This window comes from Chionomys nivalis, chromosome 1 (assembly GCF_950005125.1).
Source record: "Chionomys nivalis chromosome 1, mChiNiv1.1, whole genome shotgun sequence".
In the NCBI taxonomy this organism is placed as follows: domain Eukaryota; kingdom Metazoa; phylum Chordata; class Mammalia; order Rodentia; family Cricetidae; genus Chionomys; species Chionomys nivalis.
In genome coordinates, this window is record NC_080086.1 from 61063835 (window position 1) to 61074532 (window position 10698).

The following is a 10698-nucleotide window of genomic DNA, read 5'->3' on the forward strand; positions in this document are numbered from 1 at the left end:
GACTGACCCTTCATTCCGCAGCTGTGCTGGGTGACTTTCTTTATCACACACATCTCAGTGTTTCTTCCCCAACAGCCATAAAACAGGCTCTGGGGTCTCTCTCTCCTTTGACCCCTTGGTGAGAAGGTGTTCATGGGTGAGGCGGTAAGTGATTAAATGACTCAGCAACTGTCTTCATGCAAAGCCTGTTGTTTGGAAGCAGCAAACCTGAGCTAGCCCTGCCTATAAAGCAGCTCAGGTATCCAGTACAAAACCATCAGGACTCAAAGGTTCTCTGTGACCACTGAGGAATGGCACCAGCTATGGGACCACTGGAAAATGGCGCTGGCTATGTGACCACTGGGGAATGGTGCTGGCTATGTGACCATTAGGAAATGGTGCTGGCTATGTGACCACTGGGGAATGGTACCAGCTATGCAACCACTGGGGAATGGTACCAGCTATGCGACCACTGGGGAATGGTACTGGCTATGTGACCACTGGGGAATGGCGCCAGCTATGAGACCACTGGGGAATGGTGCTGGAGATGGCTTCTAAAACATTCTAGAAAAAATACCCTGGCCTCCTTATTTTATGTGACTCAGATGGTTCTCTGTCATCATCGTCAAGGTTAGGACAGTGCTGAGGAGTACAGCACTTCCCACCTGCACAGTGGCGGGACGCTTCCAGGACAGCAGAGCTATTACTGTATGATCATGTGAATCAGAAATTAACATTCAATCTGACGATCCTCCCAGCCAAAAATTATTCTTAATTACAATTTCAGATATGTATTTAATCATTGGTTACTAGTGCTTACATACCTACACAAGGGATTAAAACAGAACTGAATCAAGATAAAATAATTAATTATAGGATAAGAACCTTATTTAATAAACAGCGAGGAAAGACCAAGCTCAGGACTTCATGTATGCCAGGCAGCTACTTTACTCCTGGGCCACATTCCATCTACACCCAGTTTTAATCTGTTACTACCAGAATGGCCCCATGCATTTCCTGCACTCTAAAACCAAGACATTAAAAGCCCCATGCTTTGCACCCAGTATCGGCAGCCCTCACAAGAATTCTAACTCCCTGGACCACGGTGTTCATGTTGACTAACTCTTGTTAGAGAACAGCTCGTTTACCCCGTCAGGAGGAAGAGACTTGTCCTAGCCCCAGGGACCTACCTGCTGCTCTTCCTGGGGACATGTGAACAAATCCCTGTCTACCTCAGATAGGGCACAACAAAGATATGACTCCAGGTATAGCTTAGTGAACTTATGGGTTTAACTGGGCTGCTTCTGGGAGTGTGGACTTTCTGCCGGCCACACTACTGAAGAAGGGTCTGTCTTTATGGAAGTTAACAGCTTATCTGGCTCTAGGGAGGGGTGGGGCCTCATGACCTGCTCCCCAAGCCACTGTGAGCCCCTCATGGGCCTCATGATGCTCCCTCCCTCCTCACATGCACACACAAGGAAGTGGTGATGGCCACAGTCCTATGAGGGTCACAGCTGCTCTGACTTCAGGCTAGGAATGGCCCTCTTGTGCCTGGAGGCCAGCACTCTAAAACTTCTCAGGTTTAGTTGGTGGGAAAGTTCCTTTCCCTTATAGTCTTCAGGGGTATCTGGTAACCAGCTTCTGGCTTTTCCACTGGTACTCCTATTTAATGTTAATTAAATTACAATGTGAACAAACCGTGTCAAGGACCGTGAGTGATGACGATTATTACCTGGAAAGTTCGGTCACATCCGCCGACGTGTACTTTATTCACAAAAATATTGGGCACTGTTTTCTGGTTACTGATTTCTTTCAACACTTCCTGAACATTGGCCCCATCCTCTAAAGAATAAAACAGCATATGAAGACACAATAAAGGGTTCCCTTGCAGAGCTCAAGTCTTATGGTGCTCATTGCTCATTGCTTACAAGGTCACGTCCATGACAGGCCAGTGTGTTCCATGACTTTATGAAATAATGACTCAGGATGGGAAAGCTCTGCACCTTCAGAGGACACCTTCAACCCAACGGCCTACCTATGGGTTCCTTTTAGGACAAAGCATCTGGGTTAGCTTTTGCATATATAGTTGCTCTGCCACGACCAAGGGACAGGTATCCTTTAAGAAAGCAAAACCCAAGTGAAACCTGTTACAATAACTAATGAGAAAGTGCTTCCTATGATTACATTTAAAAATTTTTGTGGCCAGGTGGTGGTGGCACATGCCTTTGATCCCAGTACTCAGGAGGCTGAGGCAGGTGGATCTCTATGAGTTTGAGACTAGCCTAGTTTACAGAGCAAGTTCCAGGACAAGTTCCAAAGCTACACAGAGAAATCCTGTCTTGAAAATAAAAAAAAAAAAAGTTTTTCACCCTCCTTCTTGGAAGATACGGCAGGGCCATGACACTTAAGACTTGACACTCATTAGTAAGAAACAAGAGCACCTTGTTTCTTAAGGCAATTTGGTGAAAAGCCGGTCCCATGAAGGCAAAGTTGAGGGTTTTTCTCTGGTCACTGTCACATCCCAAATTCCTGTGAAGAACAGCAGGTGTGATGTGTTCGGTGACTGCCGTGGCCATGGAAGACAAAGATTCAAAACCAGCCTGAAAACTTAGCATGCTCTTCCCCAGGAAACAGGGTGGATTCCTCTCATTGTGACCATTTCATCTATTCTATGGAATGCTAACAGGCAAGTAGCCAATGTCGCAAACACTTTAAACTTAGCAGCCACAGCTTCCCATGCCCTGCCCTCAAATATGGAAAATCCTTATAAAATTGATTGTCATATGAAGGTTCATCTTCTGTGTGGCTGAATACAAACAAGTGCTCATTTTACAGAAAGACATGAAAACACGCTGAATTGAACAAAGTAAGTGGAACAGTCACGCTGCCATTTACTACAAATAGCAGCATTACTGACAGTTACTCACCAACTTGATCAAGTTCCAGGATGTTATAGTCCACACCTAAGGATGAAAAGAGCTCCTTCACCTGCAAGAGAAACCCTGGTGAGCTTCGTGCTCTCAAAAGGCTCAGGAGCTATGAGAGGTGTCCATGTGGCATATGATGATAAGAGATGTCCACCACAGATAATCTTTAGACACATGGGTTCTCGCTCATGGTGTTTCACACTTTCCTCTCTATTTTCCCAGAATAACCCAGTGTGCCACCTCCATTCTTTTACTCTTTGTCTCCTTGTGACTCCTAATGAACTCTTCTGCCCAAATCTCTTTTCTGGCTCAGGACAGGTTCCTGGCACTCCTCCACGGGTGCCATGCCTCAGTGCAAATCTTCTTCAACCATATTGCTTTCATTTTCTGTGCTTCCTCTCAACAGCCATTAAGTTCCTCCAACTAAATCATCCATCAAGCATCTAAGACCAGTCAACCATGATTCCAAGTTCACAAGAGACAATGATGAACCAGACACACTCTCTGTCTTCTAGGACAGAAATCAGGAGCACGCTGACACTTTAACTATGGCCCATTCACGAGTTGCCCCATCCAAATGCTCCAGAGTCTGCCTGGGAGACCATGGTGCAGGATCACCCTGTGCTCACAAGCCACACAGCACTGAATCTGCACTGTAACCACTGCAAAGCTCTGGTTAGGCTTTTCCTGAATACCTGCCTTCCAGCCGTCTTCCAGATCACACTAACCTCCCCACCACCCATTCAGTGACAGCAATGGCTAGGTCATGGCTCCCTTGTGGAACTGCTCCACTCTCTAGTTCCCAACAGTAGCTCTTCCTCAAGTGTTCCTGCCGCCGCCAGCCTTGTCTCCTCCAGATCAACCCACTGGCAGCCACTGAGCTTTCCATGGCCGTTTGGTGACACCACCCTTCAACACCTCCACCCTTGAGACAAACCCTGGAGGCTCCAAGGCCTAAGCGGATTTGATGACACATCCGTAATCACGATAATTATCCAAGAGAAACGCTTTCACATCTTGGAAATCCCTAAGAACATTCGGCAAATGAGCATTTATTCCAGAAAACTTCCTAAAAGAAAATTTCCTAAGGAAAAGCAGAGTCTGTCTGTGGCCCTGTAGCTTGGTCCTGCCCCTTTCTCCTCTCCTGGCAGGAGGAACTCTATTTCAAGTGAGGGTGGCTCCAAAACAGTATCTCCTCAAATGGCAGGTCACCAGCATCTCTCAACTTTGAGTCACAGAAGTTTCAAAACAGGGGCCCTCTTCTTCCACTCAACCCTATCTGAGGTCAAACCCTCTATACAGGTGGCTGGTAGAAAATTCTAGGGTCCTGATCATACTCTCTGTGTAAGGTCAAGTCTCAGGAAGACAAGTAAAAGCCAGGAAGAGCAGATGCTGCAGGCCCATTAGGAACCCTGCTCATGAAGCCAGCGTGTTGCTCATTTAAAATTAGGTCACTATCCCCACCTTCAGCTCAGGAACATCACACAAGGGTTTTGCAAGGGTAGGGGCAGGCCACAACAGCAGAGGGCTCCTGGGTGACTCCTTTTGAAACAGGCTGTGGTGAAGTTCCACCTTAAAGGCAGTGGAGATGGACTAGCAGGCAAGAACTAAGAGGAGGCGACAGCCATTAGGTGGACAGGCTAATCTGCCGGTGAATGAGGGTAGCCACCATAGAAAAGGACAACAATTCCACAGGACACGACAGTTAAAGACACATGTGACCCTCGTGGGTTCACCCGTCTTCACTGCAGCTTCACTCACGGCATCCAGAAGCGAGGCAAGTACCAGCTGGTGCCTGGACTGATAGGAAAGACACAGGTACACACAATGGCTTATTATTTGCCTTAAGAACAAGGAAAAGTCCAGCTCACACTGCAAGATGGGCTAACCTTCGGGACATTACGTAAGCAAAACAAGCCAGATGTTAAAGGCCAATGAACGAGGATGTCATTCATAGGTGGCACCTGGAGTGGTCAAACTCACTTTTGGGTGGGACAATTGGTGAGGGCTGGGATGGGAGAAACATTAGTTACTGTGTTGAGGTTTTAGAATTTCGGACTGAAAAGTTCTGGAGAGGGACCGTGGCGACGACAGCCAGCAATGTGACTCGTCTAATTGCTGAGTCCTCGCACGTGGCTCCAGGTACATGAACCTGACTCAGGGCAGCAAGGGAATGAAGAAAATACAAACACACAGATACACAAAGACAGTGGTCTGAGTCCTCAGAAGGCAAAACCTCAGCATCCCCATGCAAGCATTTTATCCTACAGAGTTGAAGAGGGGGATGGAAGCCAGGGTTACTGCACACAGCTCAACCAAGGAAGCAGGGATTCTGGTAGACAGGGAAACCAAGCAAGCAAGTTTAACTAACGATAGTAGGCACAGTCTCTGGAGAGGCTCAGTCTTCAAGGCTGTAAATATCCATGGAGAGAGGAAAGGGAAGCTATGATGGGCACTTCACACACACACACACACACACACACACACACCACTTATTTTAACACTCAGACCAGTAGGAAAGGCTCTGTCATTTCCCTGAGCATATCATGGGAAAGGTTCTACTGTTTTCCTAGAGGTTTGAGACTTTGGACTTCTTGCCATAGCTGTTGCCCATGTCAACAGCAAACATTCACTCAGGACTTCAGCCACTCAGGGCTTCCTCCAGTCCCCACACCCAATGTCATTGGCCTCTACTCTATTGATATGATGAATGTGTTTTAAAAAAAATCAAGGTATCTTGCTTGGGTTTAGTCCAGGTTATCTTGCCTGTGAGTCTGTCTGTCTATCTCCATAGCTTGCTAGGTATTATGTGACAGCCAGGTCAGTACTTTCAGCTCTGGGTTAACGTTTCTTTATTATAATCTTAATAATCCTAAACCCACACTTCTCAGTAAAATGTCTTGAGACACTTAAACCTTTGAAATTAAATCCCAGCCACTTCCAGGGAGCCCCCACCCCGATTTCCTTTCTTACTCCTTATATTCAGCCACACTTCCTTTCTTTTGTCCTCTCCTGTCTTTGCTTACATAACTGCCTATGTCAAACGCCTTCCCTTACAGGTAGACCTCCTCCTTACCCTGGAGGGCAAGCCCACCTTTCCTTAGCCTGTCCAGATCATCTGAAGTAGCTACTGCCTGCCCCATTGCCACAGCCCTTGTTTGTCATAAGATCTTCCTTCCGTACTTGGGAGCTGGTTGGTGACTGCTCAGCTATGCTGAGTTCCTGGAGGACCAGACCCATGTTCATATCTCACAATGTTAAGTACCCAATAACTAATGCTTGTTGAATGGCATTACCACTTCAATAAAGGGACAAATCCTTCTTCTTGATTGCTGCAGGGACCATATGCGGAAATGGCAATGGATTGTGGGTCATGAAAGGACCATGAAAACACCAGCACAAAATCAGCCAGTAAATGGTCACCAAAAGATAGGCTTCCAGGATGTGTATGTCCTAGAAAAAACACCGATGAACTCGCTGGAAGACCTACTATCCAAACAGAAGCAGGGAAGGTTGGAGAGTTCAAGGCCAGTTTGGACTGTTAAAGAGACCCCGCCTCAAGATGTGTCTTGCTCCCCACAAAAAATCACACACACACACAAAGAAAGAGTCTAGCACATATGAAGAAGGAGAAGCTGAGAAGTGCAAACAAAACAAAGCAAAACTGGACTTCACCAATACTAACTCCCAGTGGGTTAAAGAGAACAAGCATGGAACTCACACCACAAAAGGGCAGGAGCCAATCAGAAGAATGTGTTTATAAGTCCTAAATACAATGAAAGGGAGGTGGGACAGTCTCACTGTGTAAAATTCACAAACCTCAATTACCAAAAGACTCAACAAAGAGAGCCTGGGAGATTTCCCCAGATACAGCGAAAGGATTAGTATTTATAATATATAAAGAAAACCTACAAATCAGCACAACAAAAGAAAGACAAGAATAAAATAGTCTTAATGGTTCACGGGAGAAAACTCAAGGGAGCCATAAACACACGAACTTCTTTAGGGAAATGAAAAATTCAAGCCACAAAGAAAGAATATTATCTATCAGAACTACAAAAGTAAAAAAGAAAAGAAAAGAAAGAAAAAAAAAACAGTAGCTGTCAGCAAAGCTGTAGAGCAAGAATTGTGACACACTCACTAGCACAGGCCAAATTAGTGTAAGGACTTGGAAACACCCTAACACTGTGATTGATTCTATGAATCAATCAGCTGAATGACACCCATCGCTTCTAGGCTTTTTGGCTAAGATCAAACGTGGCTCAAAAGCAACTACCTAGGTAAGTCGGCCAGGGGTGTGCTTCCAGATGCGTTCAAGGACAGGCATCTAGCCACATTGTTTTTAAGATTAAAATATTGAGCCAGTTTGGCTCATGTTTGTAATCCCAGCACTTGAGAGGCCGAGGCAGGAGGATTACCACAAGCTCAATACCAGCCTAGGGAACATCACAGCAGTGAGAAGCAATAAAGCAGAGCTACGGGTACTAACACGTGTGAGTCTAAGCCAAACTGCTGAGGGAAGAACTGTAAAACAATATGTGATTCTGCTTACAGAAGGCCCATGCAGGCCCAAAGGAACAGCCTACTGTTAGTGATGTGTAGGGCATCCAATGACTCAGAGAAAAACAAGGATGTGGTTGCCCCGTGGGGAGGGAGGGAGCATTCAGGAGTCTCCATGCTGCTGGTGCCATTTTATTAGTTTTTCAAATAAATACATCTTTGTATGTGAGCACGTACGTGCATATGCATATGCCTGTGCGTGTTCGTGTGTGTGTGTGTGTGTGTGTGTGTGTGCAGGTGCGCTTACAGCTGTGGTGGCAGAGGACAACCTCAGGTGCCATTCCTAGGAAGATGGTCTGTCTGTCCACCTTCTTTTAAATAAAGTCTCTTATTGGCTTGAAGCATACAGGTTAGGTAATATGGATTTACCAGGCTCTGACTTCCAGGCACTGGGGCAAAGTGTGCCCCACTATGCTAGTCATTTTTATGTGTTCTGGGGATCGAACATGGGTCCTAGAGCTGGCAATATTTGTTCTGTTTTTTGAAATAGGAACTCTCAGAGAAGCCCAGGCTGGCCTAGAATGCATGATCCTCCTGCCTCAACATCTTTTTTTTTTCTTTTAAATAGTGCTGGAAATGAACCCAGGGCCTTTCTCCCACTAAGTCACAGGCAAGGTCCTTAACTTTCTGATAATGTTAAGTAAACATCAAAATATTGAACATGTCCATCTTGCATCTTCCTTCCAAAGGTTTGTTTCTAAGACAATTTTTTTAAACTCATGGTAACAATGCTGAATATCCACCTAGCCCCACACTACGGAGTGTGCAACAGAGCTTAAACTAGTCACGACTTGAAACCTCCTCTACCTTCATCTTAGAAGTGGAAGTCAAGGCCCCACCTAGTTCTGAAGCCTGGTCAAGGAACCAAACACGCTAATTAACAAGCGTGATCTGGATTCAGCTTCAGCGAACCTCACCATCCCTCACTCTCCCCTTTTAGCAAGACAATTTAAACGTTGAATGCTTTTAAAAAAAAAAAAAAAAAAAAAAAAAGAGTTTTGATAAACTTAAGCCTATATCAGGCTTGAAAGACAAGCGTTTCACTAGGTGTCTACCGCTTGGGACCCGGTGGCCAGTGGTAACAAGCCCCTACGCTCAGAAGCCAGACTTCAACCAGCTCCCTGCAACACACCTCAGAGAGCGCCACAGGTATACTCCGCCCACCCTCAGGCCCCGCCCACCCTTGGTCAACTGGAGACCTCCCGCCCACTAAGCTCCACCCAGACCCCCCATCCACTAGGTCCGGCCCACTGAGTTCCACGCAGACCCTCCCCATTATCCCCGCCCATCAGATTCCGCCACTGTCCAATGATCATCTCCCAAACCCCACCCCCTACGGTTCCGCCCATCAGGCGCCAACCACTGAGCCCGCTTGGCCCCGCCCACTGAGCGTGCTCAGACCCTGCCAGACCCTCCCACCGGGCGTCAACCAGGGAACTCCGCCTTCGCCCCGCCCTCTGGGCTTGTGCACCGACCCCCTTGATCCTGCTCACGGAACTTGCCGATCTCCTTCGCCCACGCTCCTCTCGCCCTCCCACCAAGTCCAATCGTCTACTTCCACTTCGCTCCTCCCACCAGGAATTGCCTTGCCCCTGCCCATCAGGCCCCGCCCCATAGCTCCGCTCCGACCGGGCCCGCCTACCCTCGTGCTGTGTGGACAGTAGCTCTTGCTGAAGATCATCACCCGGTTGGCATCGATGAGGTCCTTCAGGCGGCGCCGCACCTCCTCGCGGGCATCGGAGCCCTGGCGGCTAGTCCCTGGGGACGACACGCGGGCGCGGCGGCCGGGTGGCGACGACATTGGCCCGCCGCGGACTGTGCCCAGGCGACGGTTGGGGACGACTGCCGCCTTCCCCAGCACGGGCGACTTCTGCGCCCGCGGAGGCGGCGGCGGCGGCGGCGGGGACGGTGGGTGCTCCAGGATTTCGTTGTCGCTCCCGGCCAGGCCGGGCCTGCTCAGGAACCGGGACGCGGGCGGCCGCTTAGGGGACGATGCCGGCAACGCCACTGAGAACTTGAGAACGCTGTGCACCCGACAGCTGCGGGCCACGCTCCCCGCCCTCGCGACCGCACCCACGGAGAGGGCCCGCTTATTGACTGGCCACGCCCCCGGGGCAGTTTTGCCCCACCTCCAAGGCCTTCACAGGGCTAAGCTACGCCCCCTAAGCGCAGCCCAGAACTAGGTGAGCTAGGCCACCTACTGCTCAGGAGAATAGCCGAGTAGCAGCAGTCACTTGCCATTTTCAAAGGTGCGATGTCAAGCTTGTATGCTCTGCTATTCTTGAAATTGCTGTTTTCATTATTATTTTACTACAGCTTCTGCCGCCCAGAGGTCTCTCTGGAGTACCTTCCTCTCCTGATTCTCCACCAGTCTCAAGATAGGTGCTTTTCAGGAAGGATGGATGTCTATGTTTTATTTGGGGAGTCATGAATAAAACCGAATCTAGGAAATACAGATTTTTTTTAAGTTTATATTGCCAAAACGGAATAAAACATCACTTTCCCATTGCAGTTCATTTTTAATAGGAGGTTCCTAGGTCACTACCACCCCCCGGATCCCCATGCCCATTCCCTGTGACACAGTGTGCTGGTTAGTTTTTGTCAACTTGGCGCAAACTAGGATCATCTGGAAAGACAGAAACTCAGTTGAGAAAACACTCCTTCAGATTAGTCTGTAGGGCAAGACTGTGAAACATTTTAATGATTAAGGTGGCAGCACTCAGCCCACAGTGGAGGGGCACCACCCTTGGACAGGTGGTTCTACGCTGTAAGAAAGTAGGTTGAGCAAGCCATCAAGAGGAAGCCAGTAAGCAGCATTCCTCCATTGTTCAGCTTCTGCTCCTCCTTGAGTTTACCAGCTTTCGCCAGTGATGGAGTGTGACTGGGAACTTGTAACCCAAATCAATCCTTCCCTCCACTAAGTTGGTTTTGGTCACTGTTTTATCACAGCAACAGAAAGTAATACATAGTATTCTGGAGCCACCCCCAACAAATGAACCCCTATACCGCCCTTGTCCAGACAAATCCTGTGGGCAATATTTGGAAAGAAGGCCAGAAGACTAACTGGCTTTCTCCAGTCAAATAAGAACACAGTGCAAACATCTTATCAACTGAGCTCTCTCCCGTACTGTAAGCATCCTTTCTGAAGTCCAACTTCCTGTAAATGTAAATAAGCAAACACATTAACTTTAATTACTGGCCATTGTTAGTCAGACAGTTAGCTAGACTACCT

The 10698-nt window shown here is 47.8% G+C and overlaps 1 protein-coding gene across 3 annotated transcripts in view; it reads right to left on the minus strand.

Moving 5' to 3' along the window:
• Window positions 1-9328, minus strand: part of Txnrd3 (thioredoxin reductase 3) — a 35378-nt gene extending 26050 nt beyond the window's left edge. For 2 of the 3 annotated variants that reach the window (XM_057773256.1, XM_057773239.1), the window contains exons 1-3: window positions 9109-9328; window positions 2907-2967; window positions 1712-1821 (exon numbers count right to left, since the gene is read on the minus strand). In XM_057773256.1, coding sequence (XP_057629239.1) covers window positions 1712-1821; window positions 2907-2967; window positions 9109-9267 — 330 coding nt within the window. In that variant the 5' untranslated portion in view covers window positions 9268-9328. The remainder of the gene's footprint in view (window positions 1-1711; window positions 1822-2906; window positions 2968-9108) is intronic. The other variant, XM_057773248.1, reaches the window with a different exon arrangement.
• Window positions 9329-10698: the final 1370 nt, after the last annotated feature.